The sequence below is a fragment of the Salmo salar genome, chromosome ssa15 (genome assembly GCF_905237065.1).
Source record: "Salmo salar chromosome ssa15, Ssal_v3.1, whole genome shotgun sequence".
NCBI lineage: Eukaryota > Metazoa > Chordata > Actinopteri > Salmoniformes > Salmonidae > Salmo > Salmo salar.
Window position 1 is genome coordinate 50575167 of NC_059456.1, and position 15001 is coordinate 50590167.

The window sequence follows — 15001 nt, forward strand, 5'->3', positions numbered from 1 at the left end:
ACAAGATCATTTCATGTCAGAGTATACATGAATAGATGATCTTTGAAGGGTGTGTTGTTTTTTTTTTTTAGAAGAGGGAAACGTTAACGTGACCACTAGTCCTAGTAATAGACAGGCTTTTGAGCAAGACAAATAATCCTTAGATCACACACACATATGTCATAAGTGGCCGTTATCTTACAGCATGCATATAGAAACCAGAGAAATCCATCTTCTATGTGAGGAATCCTCTTTCCACAGAGGAGCCTAGCATGGAATGTAATTAAGAGAGCCAGTCCTATTCCGAGGTATTGGACCTGTTTTGATGCGCTAGAGCTCCATCTACTGTCTGAAGTGTACATTACACAGTGGTTACAGAACTGTTTTATCTATCAGAATGGAATGATTTTGGAATATTAAGAAATGTTCATACGGTACAAGCACAAGCTGAATTTTTTTCTTAACTTAGAAATAACCATAAAGATGTCAAACAGGATGGAACTAGATGTAATTTCATAACATTTAGAACATGGCAGCCCAACAGAAAGGACAATATATAATTCCCATATTCCATTCAAAACCATAATCCAAATGTTGAATGAACTGCCCAGGAGCAGTAAATTAGATTATCTTTCTTTGGCTAATCTAAGTGTTTCGCTGCTCCATCTCTGGACAGCCTGTCGGCCTCCTCGTTTCCTAGGTACCCAGCGTGGCCTGGGATGTGCAACTGGGGGAAAGAAGAGAGAGAAGATAGTCAGAGGCAAAAGGGGACTGTTAGTCATTTCAGTTGTGCATCATCCATGACTGAACGTTCTAGTGCAGGGGTTCCCAAATTTTTTGGGGCCACGACCCAACTTCGATATCAGAACGATATCAGAAATGTATTGCAACCCCAACCAACCTTTATTTGGGGCTATGACAGTCGATTTCAAAAACAGTCAGAGGATTTATGATCTTCTTAACTCACAACTAATGAGATGGGTATGCATGCATGTCCTGGGGAGGTTCTCAAAAGTCAGGGGGCGTGTGGTCGACAATGCACACCTCGTCACTGCTGTCTCAACCTTCAGAGTTTGGATCGGACACAGACAAGAGCCCTGAATCCTGCTTCACATAGATATGAGCTGGCGAAGGATACCATGAACTTTAACACTCAGAAGGAGATTTCAGGGATCCCTTTGAGTCAGAGCGGTGTGTGGGTAATTTAAAAAAATATATATCACTGGGGGAAGCACACCCCCCCCCCCCAAAAAAAGTAAAAGTAATATTACAACCTACACTGCGTTGTTTGCTGTAAATTCACATGCCTTGTGACCATGATCTATGTGCCTAAAGGCCGAGACAATAAGACGACAATGGCAGAATAAAGAAAATCAACCACACCTTTTGTTTTATCACAAAACCGGAGAGCCACCTCTGTCCGGTGAAGTCCACGACGCATATTGCATGTAACAGACAGTTACATGACTTACAGCATGGTTAAGAAAAGTTGATGTTTTTGACATTTTCATACCACTAAACAACTATTGATTTAGAACCAGAGAGTTACCTCAAGTCGCAAAGAAAACAGGATCTATCTCCACTACTCCACCACCATTTCAACTTCAGCATTACAACAATATAAATCCCCTATGCTTAGTCTAACACAGTGACAACTAAAAGATACCAAAAACAATGTAGTCCAATCAACATATGTTAAAAATTGTTCATGGTTCTGATTTCTGTTTGAGCGAACATGTGTTCGTGGAAGAAGAAAAACATGTTGACTCATCCTACATATAGAGAAACGCCAATGCCATCCTGCTCTCTTTCATGCTGTTGTCATGACGTTGCCCTCTCTCTGGGAACAGGGAGCACAGTTGACCCCCTCCCCCTTGCACCATCCCCCTACCTACCTCTCCCTACCCAGGCCCTGTGAAGGCGGTCGTAAAATTCTAAAGGAGAATGTCCTGCCGCATGGCCCAGTTGAGACAGAGAGGGGTTTCATAGAGAGACAAAGGAAATTCTTCCAACTCACAGAATTGGGCAACCGAACGACATTTATGGTCTGGAGAAGGTATAAAAGATTGGTGAAGAATCCAGCTACGAACTGGTCCGCTTGGTACAATTTTGTGATACCCATTGGAGACAATAGTACCATATTACCATACTAAGGTTTATATAATAGCCTCAGCTATGGGACTTGCATCTAAATGGTTGTATACAATTATTTAATAAGATTAAAGCTATTTGGAATATGTTGAGAGGATATGTACTGATGTTAACCTGTTGGGGCTAGGGGGCAGTATTTGCACGGCCGGATAAAAAAAACGTACCCGATTTAATCTGGTTACTACTCCTGCCCAGTAACTAGAATATGCATATAATTATTGGCTTTGGATAGAAAACACCCTAAAGTTTCTAAAACTGTTTGAATGGTGTCTGTGAGTATAACAGAACTCATTTGGCAGGCCAAAACCTGAGAAGATTCCTTACAGGAAGTGGCCTGTCTGACAATTTCTTGCCCTCCTTGATCATCTCTAACAAATACAGGGGATCTCTGGCATGACGTGACACTTCCTACGAGCCGTGGGCTCTCAGAAGGCGGGAAAAAGCTGAACGATGTAATTCCATCCCCAGGCTGAAACACATTAGCGCGTTTGGCAAGTGCTCTATCAGAGGGCCATTAGACTGAGGCTCGTGCATGAAGGGATAGCATGCTTTTACTTTCACTCTCTTTGTAATAAAAAACGATTTCCCGGTCGGAATATTATCGCTTTTTTACGAGAAAAATGGCATAAAAATTGATTTTAAACAGCGGTTGACATGTTTCGAAGTACGGTAATGGAATATTTAGAATTTTTTTGTCACGAAATGCGCCATGCTCGTCACCCTTATTTACCCTTTCGGATAGTGTCTTGAACGCACGAACAAAACGCCGCTATTTGGATATAACAATGGATTATTTGGGACCAAACCAACATTTGTTTTTGAAGTAGAAGTCCTGGGAGTGCATTCTGACGAAGAACAGCAAAGGTAATAACATTTTTCTTATAGTAAATCTGACTTTGGTGAATGCTAAACTTGCTGGGTGTCTAAATAGCTAGCCCTGTGATGCCGGGCTATCTACTGAGAATATTGCAAAATGTGCTTTCACCGAAAAGCTATTTTAAAATCGGACATAGCGAGTGCATAGAGGAGTTCTGTATCTATAATTCTTTAAATAATTGTTATGTTTTTTTGTGAACGTTTATCGTGAGTAATTTAGTAAATTCACCGGCAGTGTTCGGTGGGAATGCTAGTCACATGCTAGTCACATGCTAATGTAAAAAGCTGGTTTTTGATATAAATATGAACTTGATTGAACAAAACATGCATGTATTGTATAACATAATGTCCTAGGGTTGTCATCTGATGAAGATCATCAAAGGTTAGTGCTGCATTTAGCTGTGGTTTGGGTTTATGTGACATTATATACTAGCTTGAAAAATGGGTGTCTGATTATTTCTGGCTGGGTACTCTGCTGACATAATCTAATGTTTTGCTTTCATTGTAAAGCCTTTTTGAAATCGGACAGTGTGGTTAGATTAACGAGAGTCTCGTCTTTAAAATGGTGTAAAATAGTCATATGTTTGAAAAATTGAAGTTTTTGCATTTTTTGAGGTATTTGAATATCGCGCCACGGGATTACACTGGCTGTTGAGTAGGTGGGACGCTTGCCCATAGAGGTTAATGTGATAGAATTGTATTTCTGTTCAAAGCTTAACTCAGTCATCGGCACGCCCCCAGGGACACAGACAAGACCTGGCGTCATGAGACAGCCTTTTTCTGTCATTCCGAATAAAACCCCCACCCAGGGTTACTTTCTTCAGACCAGGCCTCCACTCCATTACGAGTTGGCCAATAGGTTTGACCATGCATCCCTCTACTGAAGTAACCATACCACGTGGTTAAACTATCGATACCGACAGAATAATAACAAGTCTTTGATATTAATTAATAGTCTGCAGCTAGAAATTCTATCATTGAACGCGAAGACCGACGAAACATCCATTCTATAACGACATTAATGAATGTCGCTTTGAAAGAGCCATTCTAACCAAGAGAGAGAGGGAACTCTCCAACAGAACGACCTTTCCAACGAAGATCACGACGACACACTGAGCGTAAATATATATATTGATTGCAATTGTTTCCGAATGAGTGAGCGTTCATGTGCAAAGGATTAGCATATCAATTGTTAATATTTATCAACTCTGTTGTGCCTTCTCAGCTGCCCCCAACCCCCTTATTTGTTTAACAAGCCGCCATGCCAGTTTAGCCCACTAGGGCACATTACTCTACCAATTCTTTGTGACGATAACTACTGTTTGTATGCTTTCTGTGAATTACTTAGTTTAGTAAATAAATGATTTTAAGACAATTGATGTATGGATGACTTTTAGTAAAGACTGGGTTCGTGCAGATACAACAATTTACGACGTTTGGAATGAGACTGGACGCGAGGTAAAGAATACACCATTTAAACCAGAAGATAATCGGCCTGTACTATAATATAATATATAATGTTATAATATAGGAAAGTTATATTAGGAAAATTATAACTTTGTAATCTGAATATTTTCCTTGGTGCCCCGATCTCCTAGTTAATTACAGTTAAACGATTAATCAGTTTAATTGCGTAATAATAATAACAGGGAGTTATTTGATAAACATGTCTTCAAGTTAATGGTGCCCAAAGACACGACACTGACGAAACAGTTTATCACTCTGTCATGTAGTACCATGTTTTTATTTTTTGTTGTCCTAGGCTACCTGCTTGCTTGCCTAACTTCCATTCATGGGCAACGTTAGCTAGTTAACATTAGCCTTCTATATCCATCTACTGTACATATTGATCTTTGATCCTCTTAGGCCAGGGGCACAACAATGTATGACTTAATGGTTGGATCAGAATCGGCGTTATAATCATTGGCCAGTACGGAGAATTTAGTAAAACCACAAGTCCAAATCTCTATCTCCATCCGTAGCTAATTTAGGAAAGAGACAAATTTTAGCTAGCTAGCCACCAGAGGACAACAACAAAATGAGATGCAACAATTCAAGTTGTTTCTGTTAATAACGTATACGATAAGAAAGACGCCAAATCCAAGCTGGCTTCCCTTGAAGAGGGGCGCTGTTTCACTCGCTCAGATGCTTTCAGCCTTTTGCGAATTTATGAAACACAAAGACTAAAGATACATTGTTTTATGTTTTTTTTGTGTGTGTGGGGGTGGCTTCCCTTGGCGTCCATGAATACATGCCACTGCTCACTTAATGTGCTAGCCACCGAAGAACTAGCTGAGGATGGTCTCCAAAAAAAATCAATTTTGCAGCAGTGTAGAGGCAGTAGCCATTAACCATGGGAAGGATCCAAGTGCAACAGTCAAGTGTAGGCCAGCTTTTTCGAGCCAATTTAAAGCACTCTCATTGTTTGATGTAAGAGAGCTTCTTCTTCGAGGTTTATTGGCAGACTACACTCATAAGGTGTATTGCCGCCACCTACTGTACGGGGTAGTAAAAAAAGACCCCAATGAACAAATTTATACTAAATACCAAAAAACACTAACCAAATTCACACTACTACACTGAATTTCAAAAAATAAAAAAGAACTGTACTCCTTCAGTCAGATTTAAATGTCTATTCAGATCCCTACATAGGTTCAGGAACCTGGGAGGGGGGACCTCTTCATTCAGTACTCCCTGTAACACTTCGGCTGTAAAGTCCTGGAGATCCAGAAATCTATGCCGCCTTCACATGTCTAGCTTCTTAGATTTGTTATTAGTTTGACTAGTGCAATTTATCACTTGTGCTATAAAACGCAACAAAGTCCACCTTCACTATTAGTGTGTCGGGATCCTTCTCCTGCATGGCATTCACTGCAGACTGTGGGACATCCACTGCCATCTTCTCTCTACTCACACCTTCAGCGATTTTTCACTGACTCCATACAGGAGACTTGCTGGGCGGCTCTGAGCCTAGCTATCAGGGCGGCCCTGACCCTAGCTAAAACCCGTTTGAGGTGTCAAATGGTGAAGTATGAGCTTGGAAAAGTGGAGTCTGAGTGACCAGGAGTGGTCTTATTTTGATTCATTGTATTTCTGAAGAACTGAGGAAGATTGCAGTGGGGCTCAAAAGAATCCGGACAATAGAAGTTTTGAACTTCGGAGTAGAACACTTGTCAAAGGAGTCATCTCAGGGGTGACGACGGATGTTCATGTCGAGTACCTGAAAATAATTCCTGGTGTGGTTGGTGCCCGGCGAATGGAGAAAAAGAAGAAAGTCTGTTGGTCGTGTTGTTTTTTTGAGGAAGAGCAAATACCTCCGCATGTGAAGCTTGGTTAAGTAAAATAAGCAGTAAGAGCTTTTGTCCCCAAACTACTGCAGTGTAAGAATTGTAAAGGATATGGCCATGTTTCAAGTGTGTGCAGACGAACAAGAGTATACTGAAGAACGGTGTGTAGAAGAACGATGGTGTTGCAATTGTGGTGGGGATCATGATCCTGAGTTCCTGGAGTGCCCGGTAAGGGTGAAGGAAATTGAGGTGGCAACAGTTAGAGAGGTCAATCGAATCTCCTATGCGGGGGCGCTTAAAATAATTGAGAACACTAGTGATGCTAGTGAAGATATGGTAGTGAATACACCACAGACCGTAGTAAATGTTTGCTGTCAGACAAAAGATAAGATGTGTGTTAAAAAGGTGGATTTTGTTGCGTTCATTGCCACAGTTATAAACTATACAGCACAAGTCTCAAAGAAGTCGAAGAAACTGGACATTACTGTGGCAGAAACGTTTTTGGGACTCAAGGATTTTACATCGGAAGACTTGCAAGGGGTACCGGCACCGGAAGACAAAGACCCGGTGGGGAGCGTGGTGAAACTGTCACTGTCAGTCTTTGAGTTTTGAGTCAGTCTCTACCAGACAAAGTCATGTTAGGATATATCAGTTATACTGTTAGAGGACTTGTTCAGAATCCACTGCACTGTTTGAGGTACAACGTTTATGGTCATATCGCAGCAGTGTGTAGGAGGGAGATTCCAAGATGTGGGAAGTGTGCAGGAGGGTATGGGATAGAGGATTGTGGAGCTTCGGTGGATAAAGTTGTGTGTGTCAACTGTAGGGATGCCCATGTTGCTGGGGATCGGAGGTGTCCGGTGCGAGAGAGGCAGGATGAAGTGGCCAGAGTCAGAGTAGTGCAGAAGGTGTCGTTTGCTGAGGCAGTGAAGAAAGTAGAGGAGGATGGGGTGAGGGGTCAAGGGTGAGGGATCCTGAGAGGATTTGTAGTAGATTTGTGTCAGAGCAGAGGAATAGGGCAATGAGTGATTTTATGCTTCAGTAAGGTTGGCTTCTGAGTGTTCATAGCAATGGTTACCAACTGTATTGCAGAAACTTAAAATAAATCACAGAAAATAGAAAAAATAGGAGAGAAGTATTTCAGAAGAGTCAGTGTGTAGGTGTCCTGTCCACCCAGGCCGTTTGCATGGTGCAGGAGCAGATAGGGTCAAAGTATTGGAATCGGGTAGCGGGTTTTTAATTAGTAGATGGCAGCTGCAGAGAAGTACCTGGGTATATAAGATTTTACTGCAGAAGTTAATGGGGTGGTGATTTTTATGAAATGGTGGTATATACTGTAGGGTTATGTGGTGGTGCTATTTTGTTCCTTTTAAGGAACAGGAATAATGAAGAGAATTTAATATAGGTAGGCTGTGACTGGTCTCACACAGTACAGTATGTGGCGGTGTATGCACCTTAAAGTTGGATGCGATCCGCCAACCCAATCCCAAAGAAGACCATTATAGAAACTGGAAGATTTGGTAAAGTATTGAATTAAGGGCATACGACTTGCTTTATAAATACTTTGAACAAATACATTTCAAAATAAATGTATTTCGTGAACTCCATCACTGTTCCATTTTCTGTGTGGTTAACCACAAATGTTTTTGAGATGCGGGTACAAACATTACTTATAATGATAAATGTATATATTTTTTTATTATAAAAATATTTCACCAGGCTTTTGGGAGTTTCTCCTGCTATCACATCTTCAAATCAGGTGAACCCACATTTTTTTATTTCGCCTTTATTTAACCAGGTAGGCTAGTTGAGAACAAGTTCTCATTTGCAACTGCGACTTGGCCAAGATAAAGCATAGCAGTTAGACACATACAACACAGAGTTACACATGGAATGAACAAAACATACAGTCAATAATACAGAAGAAAAAAATAAAACAAAAAGTCTATATACAGTGAGTGCAAATTAGGTAAAATAAGGGAATTAAGGCAATAAATAGGCCATGGTGGCAAAGTAATTACAGTATGGCAATTAAACACTGGAATGGTAGATGTGCAAAAATGGAATGTGCAAGTAGAGATACTGGGGTGCAAAAGGAGCAGAATAAATAAATAAATAAATAAATATAGTATGGGGATGAGGTAGATAGATGGGCTGTCATGACCCCTAGTTTGGGAACCACTGTTCTAGTCTGAAACTCAAAACACTTGTGTACGGAATCTCTGAAGTGAAAATATGTAGAGCAACATTGATATTTACCCATACAACCTCCAGCTCTTCATTCAGCATGTCAAGTTTTTCAAAGTCCTCTTTGTTGATGACGGGGCCACCAGAGTTGAGCCTCCAGTTGTTCAGCTTCCAGTTCTTCACCCAGCTGGTGACACCTGACGGAAAAAAAACACCGACATATGCCTTTTCTTAATTGCATACACCTCGCCTCCTTCTCAAAATCCATTGGAAGAGAAGGTCAGAGAGAGGGACCTCTGGATTTCTCATCCAATGGTCACAGTAGGCCTAGCTAGTAACATTAGCTGCTGCATCATGCCTGCAGCATTACATGATGCCATGCCACATTTAGTCAGGCCCTTGCTGATAGTGTTGGTAGAGTGTTATAAGCAGCACATATGTACCGTTTATGGTGAACTTGCTGTCTGTATAGAGCACCAACTTCTTGATGTTCATCTCTTTGGCCTGCTCCAAGGCTTTACATGCTGCCTGTTATTTAGAAGCAAAACGTGAGATTTCGTCTCGTGGGGTTGGTTACAATCTAAAGGGAACTGTGGCAATTAAATGAGTCGAAAATAATAATCTGGTTTAGAGTTCACAATTAAAGCAAATATGACATTAACACAGTACTTGCCTGTAATTCGGCTCTCTGGTTGGTCTGTCTTCCATCCAGTGGTTCAGCTACATTCCTACAATAAAGACAGTCAACATGAACACTTCTGGACTATATTGTGTCAAGCTCTCTTGAAGTATAATTTACTACAGGCCTGAATCAACTCACAGAGGATGGTCACGTCCCCAGTACACTCCGATGCCAGCTCGGGCCCCGGCCTTCCCATTGCCTGAACAGCAACCATCTGTGTACACCACCACTGCATCACCTGGAGGAAAAGACAATACTTTGTTTTCCCCCCCATTTATTCACCCCAAAAACATTGACGGGAACCATTTCAATCTGCAACATTAACAACACATTGAGAATGTCTGTACCAATGTAGGTGAATCCATCAGATCTTTTTGAAGATGGCCTGCTGTATTGACTCTGTTTGGCAGGGGACATCTCCTCCTCGTCTATGTGATCATAGTGCCTCTTCTGACCAATGGGTATGTACTCAAGAGCCTCCGGTGCTCTTCTAGGGAGTGTTGCCTCATAGCTGGCTCCTAAAAGATAATATTGTGGTCTGAGTGCAAGTCTGATTTTGCCATGCTTGAATGGAGCACTAGTTCTCTAATGATTAGACTGCTGCCATTCCTAGAGCCAGTAACATCAGCACCCATCGTATTGCCATTTCAGTATAGCGACATATAGAGAAGGAACATAGCCATCTACTGTATCTACCCTCTGACACGTCTGGCGTTATCGATGTTGCTTGGCCTCTGACAAATTCCCAGGCATCCTTTTCTGCTGCAAACTTCTTGTAGCTGGCATATGGGAACTTGTCGACTTGGCTCTTACATTCATCCCTAAAAGAAAAGTCAACACATGCAATTCTATGAAAAGAAATTAGACTAGAAATTATCATATAAATGTCAATGAGTTTTAAGACACACTACAGCTGCAATCAGCTAGCTAGCCAACTACACCACAACTCACCAAGTTTTGTAAACGCCAGGTTTGAATCCTTTCCTCACAGCGTAGAAGAATTTGCCTTTCACGATGTCCTCTGTGCCATTGCAGACCGCCCTGCGTACTATACTATACAGACCAGTCAATCTGAACATCACTTAGACCAGCAATTACTTGAAAGTGGAGGCACCGGTCATTGCACGGTCTTAACATGAGCAATGTGAACAAACTAACTGTGTTGAAATGCTAGGGAAACGATTAACTAGTTGTCATTGGAACTAGTACAGGCATGTAAACAGTGCAGATAGCATGTTACTTAATCCAACAAAAATATTTGGCTGGCTAGCTAACGTTAGGCTAGGTGCTATCTGACAAGCAAAGATGTTATTTCTGTGTGACAAGCGTAATGTCAACATATAAAAGTTAGCTAGCTATACATTGTAACATGACGTACTTATTATTCTCCTTTGCCTATGTATTTGCATTAATTAATTACTTTTTCTTTCGAAATACACTATCTGCTGGGGGGAGAAATAAAGTCTTCAAAATCCTAGCTACTTCCGTGATCCCATGACTCCCTAGCACGATGTACTTCTAGGTACCTCTCGCGAGATTCCGGCCTCTTCCCTGGCCGTTGTTGACTGAGGTTGGTTTTGATAATGCTCTCACTAATCGGAATTTCTTTTCAAAATGTTGTACATGTGCATCAAATCCCCTGTTTTTTGTATCAGGGTGCATGTAAGTCGTTTGATGCGTTAGATTGTTATATTCCCGCTTTTGGATGGCCGGTGTGTAATGAATTATGAAGTGTTTCAGGATAGACCTAACGTGAATGACTGGTAGTATAACTGGCGCGGTTTGAGGCCCATGTGTTCCAAGAATAATTGCTTGTAGTCAATCGGCGAGTCCGTTTTTTAACCGCATAGTTTAGTATTTTACCTTTTGTCTAGTGGCCTGTCAGATTTGTAGACTTGAAATTTGGTGTATGTTTGAGTACTGTGTTCCCTGATGTTAGTTGCTAACTAAAGTTAGCCATGTGATAAGGAACATGGGTTGAAAAACACTGCTAGCCGGCTAACGTTGACTAGCCAACAATTTAGCTTGGGGACATGCGACCAAAAGTTTAGTAACGTTAGCTAGATTGATTCAATGCAATTACTTGCTCAGTTGTTTGCGAGATCATATGGTTGAGTGTAGAGTGGAACCAACCAGTGTCGACTTCGTTTGATCAACCTTAGCTGGGTGATAGTAGTTTGACTATCGTTATGCTAGTTAACTTAGTAACTGCATGTACGTATGGTGAGATGGCGTTCAGCATGGACCACTTTGCTGGCTGTTTAGTTGCATCTGAAACATTCAATTATGTCCAAAGATGTACAACATGCTCAAATGGTTTTCTTGTCTGTCTTGTTTTCCAGAAACATAGGCCATGTTCAGTACCAGCGCCAAAATCGTGAAGCCCAATGGCGAAAAGCCAGATGAGTTCGAGTCTGGCATTTCCCAGGTAACCAATGGCCAATATGTTAGCTATTGCATGTATGGCAAATTTAAACAACTTCTTTAACTTAGTCACTTGGCTAATGCTGTTTGCAGTATTCAACATGTCTGCCTTTCTAGGCTCTTCTCGAGCTGGAGATGAACTCAGACATGAAGGCTCAGCTGAGGGAGCTGAACATCACTGCTGCAAAGGTGAGGATCATGCACTGCACTACATGGAGCATGTGTTATTTCTGACTGTTTTACTCTGACCTTTTTGTATAACTGAAGATGAATGTTTATTTAAATGTTGGAGGAGTTTCTGATGCCTAGGAAGAAGAGCTGTGTTGGGTTATTATTTGAGTTAAACCCCGACGTGGACATCCTGTGAGGTTGCTCTCACATGGCTCTGTCCTTGTGGCGTATGGGAGCGTAGCGCTTCACAGTGCTGTGACGTACAGTCCCGTTCCACGACGTTGGAGAGCAAGCTTTGTCCCCGGCCATCAGGCTGGTGAGGACGGTGTTCTGTATATTCCTACATCTTCCCAGAGCCCTTTGGGCCATGACTGGGGGGCTAAACCATGCAGTGCATATTTTTTTTTTTTTAGCTCTCTGGATGAAAAAGTATCTACTAAATTGTTTGTATTTGCCTCTAAGTTAAAACAATTTTTTTTCCCTCTCCCTCAGGAAATTGAAGTTGGTGGTAGCAGGAAAGCCATCATCATCTTTGTCCCCGTGCCCCAGCTGAAATCTTTCCAGAAAATTCAGGTGCGACTCGTGAGGGAGCTGGAAAAGAAGTTCAGTGGCAAACATGTCGTCTTCGTTGCACAGGTAAGAATGCAGCGGTCCTGTTTTCTGAGTTGCAGGGGCAGTTAGCTTGGTTCACAGCAACAGCTATGCAAACAGAAGGGGTTCCTTTTGCGAAGACTTACTGAGATGCGTGTATGTATATGTGTGTGTATACATACATGCATACATGCATACATACATACACGTGTATGTGGACACCCCTTCAAATGAGTGGATTTGGCTTTCAGCCACACCGATTGCTGACAGGTGTATAAAATATAGCGCACCTCCATGCAATCTCCATAGACAAACATTGACAGTAGAATGGTTTCACTGAAGAGCTCGGTGACTTTAAATGTGGTACTGTCATAGGATGCTACCTTTCCAACAAGTCAGTTTGTCTAAAACGTCTGCCCTGCTAAGGCTGCCCCGGTCAACTAAGCGCTGTTACTGTGAAGTGGAAATGTCTAGGAGCAACAACGGATCAGCTGCAAAGTGGTAGGCCACAAGCTCACAGGACGGGACCGCCGAGCAATGTTCTCTAGTGGAAAGCCTTCCCATTAGAGTGGAGGCTGTTATAGTAGCAAAGAGGGGACAAACTCCATATTAATGCCCATGAGTTTGGAGAGAGATTTTCGACAAGCAGGTGTCTACATACTTTTGGTAATGTAGTGTACATGCTGTGATTGTAACATTAATATCAACGTGGACATCCTGTGAGGTTGCTCTCACATGGCTCTGTCCTTGTGGCGTATGGGAGCGTAGCGCTTCACAGTGCTGTGACGTACAGTCCCGTTCCACGACGTTGGAGAGCAAGCTTTGTCCCCGGCCATCAGGCTGGTGAGGACGGTGTTCTGTATATTCCTACATCTTCCCAGAGCCCTTTGGGCCATGACTGGGGGGCTAAACCATGCAGTGTACATTAGTTATCAGGTATGCTTCTTGGGCTTTTAAAGTCTGCCTATGTAAATTGGTCATCCTTAATATTTTCATTAAACTTGCAGAGGAGAATCCTGCCCAAACCAACCAGGAAAAGCCGTATCAAGAATAAGCAGAAGCGTCCCAGGAGGTGAGTTATATTATCATACCTGCATGTGCATGACTACATACTGTTTGGAAGAGACAATCAAATGTGGCTTTAAAGTTTGTGTGAATGGGTACTAGTTTATAACTTCAAATAGTTCCTGCCATATCTGGTGCTGCCATAATTGCTGACCATTTTTGGACCCAACGTGGACATCCGGTGAGGTTGCTCTCACATGGCTCTGTCCTTGTGGCGTATGGGAGCGTAGCGCGTCACAGTGCTGTGACGTACAGTCCCGTTCCACGACGTTGGAGAGCAAGCTTTGTCCCCGGCCTTCGGGCTGGTGAGGACGGTGTTCTGTATATTCCTACATCTTCCCAGAGCCCTTTGGGCCATGACTGGGGGGCTAAACCATGCAGTGTACAATTTTACTAACATGTTGTATATGCTTTCTACCACTCCAGTAAACCTGCACATTGTAGATATGGTATTGGCACCGACCCTGAAACGTACCCAGTATATAGCTTGCTTACTTTCTCGTGTTTTTATTTGTAATACTGATATTGGTTACTGCATTGTTGGGGAAGAGCTCGCGAGAAAGGCGCTTCTCTACTTCAGCATGTGACAACTTGAAACTTCAAATGGGATTTTGAATAAATCGATACGGTTACAAGATGAACTGGAGACTAACCCTGTGATGCAAAATCAGCGTTCCCTCTTATTACCTTGCGTTATCTAAAGCAGACTCTGCTTGTCTCCAGTGATGTGATTTCGAGACGCCCGCATAGTGTTAGATTGAATTGGTCTTTCCATTACATGCATTCAGACATCTATACAGAATCTTCCTTTAACTTTGAATGAGACTGATGGTAGGAGAAATTGTTTTTGTAAGGTTGCATTTTGTTTTTGTTGCCAAATGTCTAATGCAAGTTCTGATTTATTTCTCCAGCCGTACTCTGACAGCTGTGCATGACGCCATCCTTGAAGACCTGGTCTTCCCCAGTGAGATTGTTGGCAAGAGGATCCGCGTGAAACTGGACAGCAGCCGGCTCATCAAGGTCCACCTTGACAAGGCGCAGCAGAACAACGTTGAACACAAAGTGAGTGTCGTGTAGCAGTTTGCTAGTTCACCCAACTTAACCCCAACGTGGACATCCGGTGAGGTTGCTCTCACATGGCTCTGTCCTTGTGGCGTATGTGAGCGTAGCGCTTCACAGTGCTGTGACGTACAGTCCCGTTCCACGACGTTGGAGAGCAAGCTTTGTCCCCGGCCTTCGGGCTGGTGAGGACGGTGTTCTGTATATTCCTACATCTTCCCAGAGCCCTTTGGGCCATGACTGGGGGGCTAAACCATGCAGTGTACAATATATATTTTTTGATGTCTCAGGTTTTTGTGTTTTGTACAAAATCGTTATGACCTATAAATGTTAGTCTATGCAGTGGTTAACCAGTGGTTGCTTTTCTATTTTCTAGGTTGAGACCTTCTCAGGCGTCTACAAGAAGCTCACAGGCAAAGATGTTGTTTTTGAGTTCCCCGAATTCCAACTGTAAAGTGCAGATGACAAAATAAATGTGTTTACTGTTAACGTCATTGCTCTGTTCTCTGGGGGGGGGTGTGTGAGTCAT

The 15001-nt window shown here is 42.3% G+C and overlaps 2 protein-coding genes and 4 non-coding genes across 6 annotated transcripts; 5 read left to right on the plus strand and 1 right to left on the minus strand.

Annotated features, from left to right (window-relative positions):
* Positions 1–472: 472 nt before the first annotated feature.
* On the minus strand, positions 473–10650 carry rnaseh1 (ribonuclease H1). The gene is given in 8 exon segments (NM_001141611.1): positions 473–706; positions 8553–8677; positions 8924–9008; positions 9154–9208; positions 9301–9400; positions 9510–9680; positions 9859–9983; positions 10114–10650. Coding segments are annotated over 8 exon segments (876 nt in total). The 5' UTR covers positions 10242–10650; the 3' UTR covers positions 473–619.
* rps7 (40S ribosomal protein S7) lies at positions 10607–14961 on the plus strand. Its single transcript, XM_014144917.2, has 7 exons — positions 10607–10732; positions 11505–11590; positions 11704–11775; positions 12250–12393; positions 13356–13420; positions 14325–14475; positions 14849–14961. The coding sequence occupies exons 2-7, from the start codon at positions 11516–11518 to the stop codon at positions 14924–14926; spliced, it is 585 nt and encodes a 194-aa protein (XP_014000392.1). The 5' UTR covers positions 10607–10732; positions 11505–11515; the 3' UTR covers positions 14927–14961.
* LOC123727438 (small nucleolar RNA SNORA73 family) lies at positions 11934–12158 on the plus strand. The gene has a single exon (XR_006759434.1). It is a non-coding gene; the product is annotated as a small nucleolar RNA SNORA73 family (small nucleolar RNA).
* On the plus strand, positions 13052–13276 carry LOC123727416 (small nucleolar RNA SNORA73 family). The gene has a single exon (XR_006759412.1). It is a non-coding gene; the product is annotated as a small nucleolar RNA SNORA73 family (small nucleolar RNA).
* LOC123727405 (small nucleolar RNA SNORA73 family) lies at positions 13579–13803 on the plus strand. The gene has a single exon (XR_006759401.1). It is a non-coding gene; the product is annotated as a small nucleolar RNA SNORA73 family (small nucleolar RNA).
* Positions 14518–14742, plus strand: LOC123727427 (small nucleolar RNA SNORA73 family). The gene has a single exon (XR_006759423.1). It is a non-coding gene; the product is annotated as a small nucleolar RNA SNORA73 family (small nucleolar RNA).
* Positions 14962–15001: the final 40 nt, after the last annotated feature.

What these genes read in the sequence shown, in the direction of transcription:
- rps7 (XM_014144917.2), top strand. Translation starts at nt 11,516, where the DNA reads ATGTTCAGTACCAGCGCCAAAATCGTGAAGCCCAATGGCGAAAAGCCA. An exon ending in TCGAGTCTGGCATTTCCCAG is followed by an intron (nt 11,591 to 11,703) that starts GTAACCAATGGC and finishes CTGCCTTTCTAG; the next exon opens with GCTCTTCTCGAGCTGGAGAT. An exon ending in AAGCAGAAGCGTCCCAGGAG is followed by an intron (nt 13,421 to 14,324) that starts GTGAGTTATATT and finishes TTATTTCTCCAG; the next exon opens with CCGTACTCTGACAGCTGTGC.